Raw genomic sequence first — 769 nt, 5'->3', positions numbered from 1 at the left:
TGTATGATCCAGAGACCATTGAAGAATTTAAGTCATGTTGGAAGTTGTTACTCGAAAAATTTGGCTTGAGTGAGAATGTTTGGCTAAAAAGCTTGTATGAAATACGTGAAAAATGGGCACAAGTATATGGCCGATCCAACTTTTGTGCAGGTATAAATTGTTTTTGACACTTCTACTTATTAGTTGTTATTATGCTCATGGTATTCATCATGCTTTATGTTTGCTTATAAGTTTTTTCCTTCTTCAATTTTTTTGCAGGCATGACAACAACACAGAGAAGTGAAAGCATAAATAAGTTTCTGAAAAGGTTCTTTTCTAGAAACCTTTATCTTCGTCAGTGGGTCAAACAATATGAACTAGCACTAGATGATCGAAGAGAAAAAGAGAGGCTTGCAGAGGTTGCAACGTCACAAACAAAGCGCATCTTTTTATCAAATTGGAAAATGGAGGTCGAAGCAGCAAAGAAGTACACAAAAAACATTTTTTATCACTTTCAGGGTGAGTATAAAAAATGTTTAGATCTGAAATTGGAGTTAGAAAGTGATGATGGCATAATACAAAGATATATAGTTGAAAGACCGGGCAATCCATTTTTGAGAAGGTCAGTAACATATTGCCCTTCAAATCAGTCGATTGTTTGTAGTTGCAACAGATTTGAATTTGAAGGGATTCTTTGTTCACATGCACTGAAACTACTTCGTGAGTTAGCTGTGCCTTCATTACCATCTAGATATTACCTAAAGAGATGGAAACATGATGCTAGACATGT

At 35.1% G+C, this 769-nt stretch overlaps 1 protein-coding gene across 1 annotated transcript in view; it reads left to right on the top strand.

Annotated features, from left to right (window-relative positions):
- The first annotated feature begins 6 nt into the window (after positions 1–6).
- The window catches only part of LOC101300218 (protein FAR1-RELATED SEQUENCE 9-like), a 2,365-nt gene continuing 1,602 nt past the window's right edge, over positions 7–769 (top strand). The window contains exons 1-2 of the mRNA XM_004292440.1: positions 7–150; positions 259–767. Of these exons, the coding sequence (XP_004292488.1) occupies positions 261–767 (507 nt within the window). The 5' untranslated portion in view covers positions 7–150; positions 259–260. The remainder of the gene's footprint in view (positions 151–258; positions 768–769) is intronic.

The sequence above is a fragment of the Fragaria vesca genome, linkage group LG2, assembly GCF_000184155.1.
Source record: "Fragaria vesca subsp. vesca linkage group LG2, FraVesHawaii_1.0, whole genome shotgun sequence".
Taxonomy (NCBI): domain Eukaryota; kingdom Viridiplantae; phylum Streptophyta; class Magnoliopsida; order Rosales; family Rosaceae; genus Fragaria; species Fragaria vesca.
This window is presented reverse-complemented; position numbering and strand designations above follow the sequence as displayed.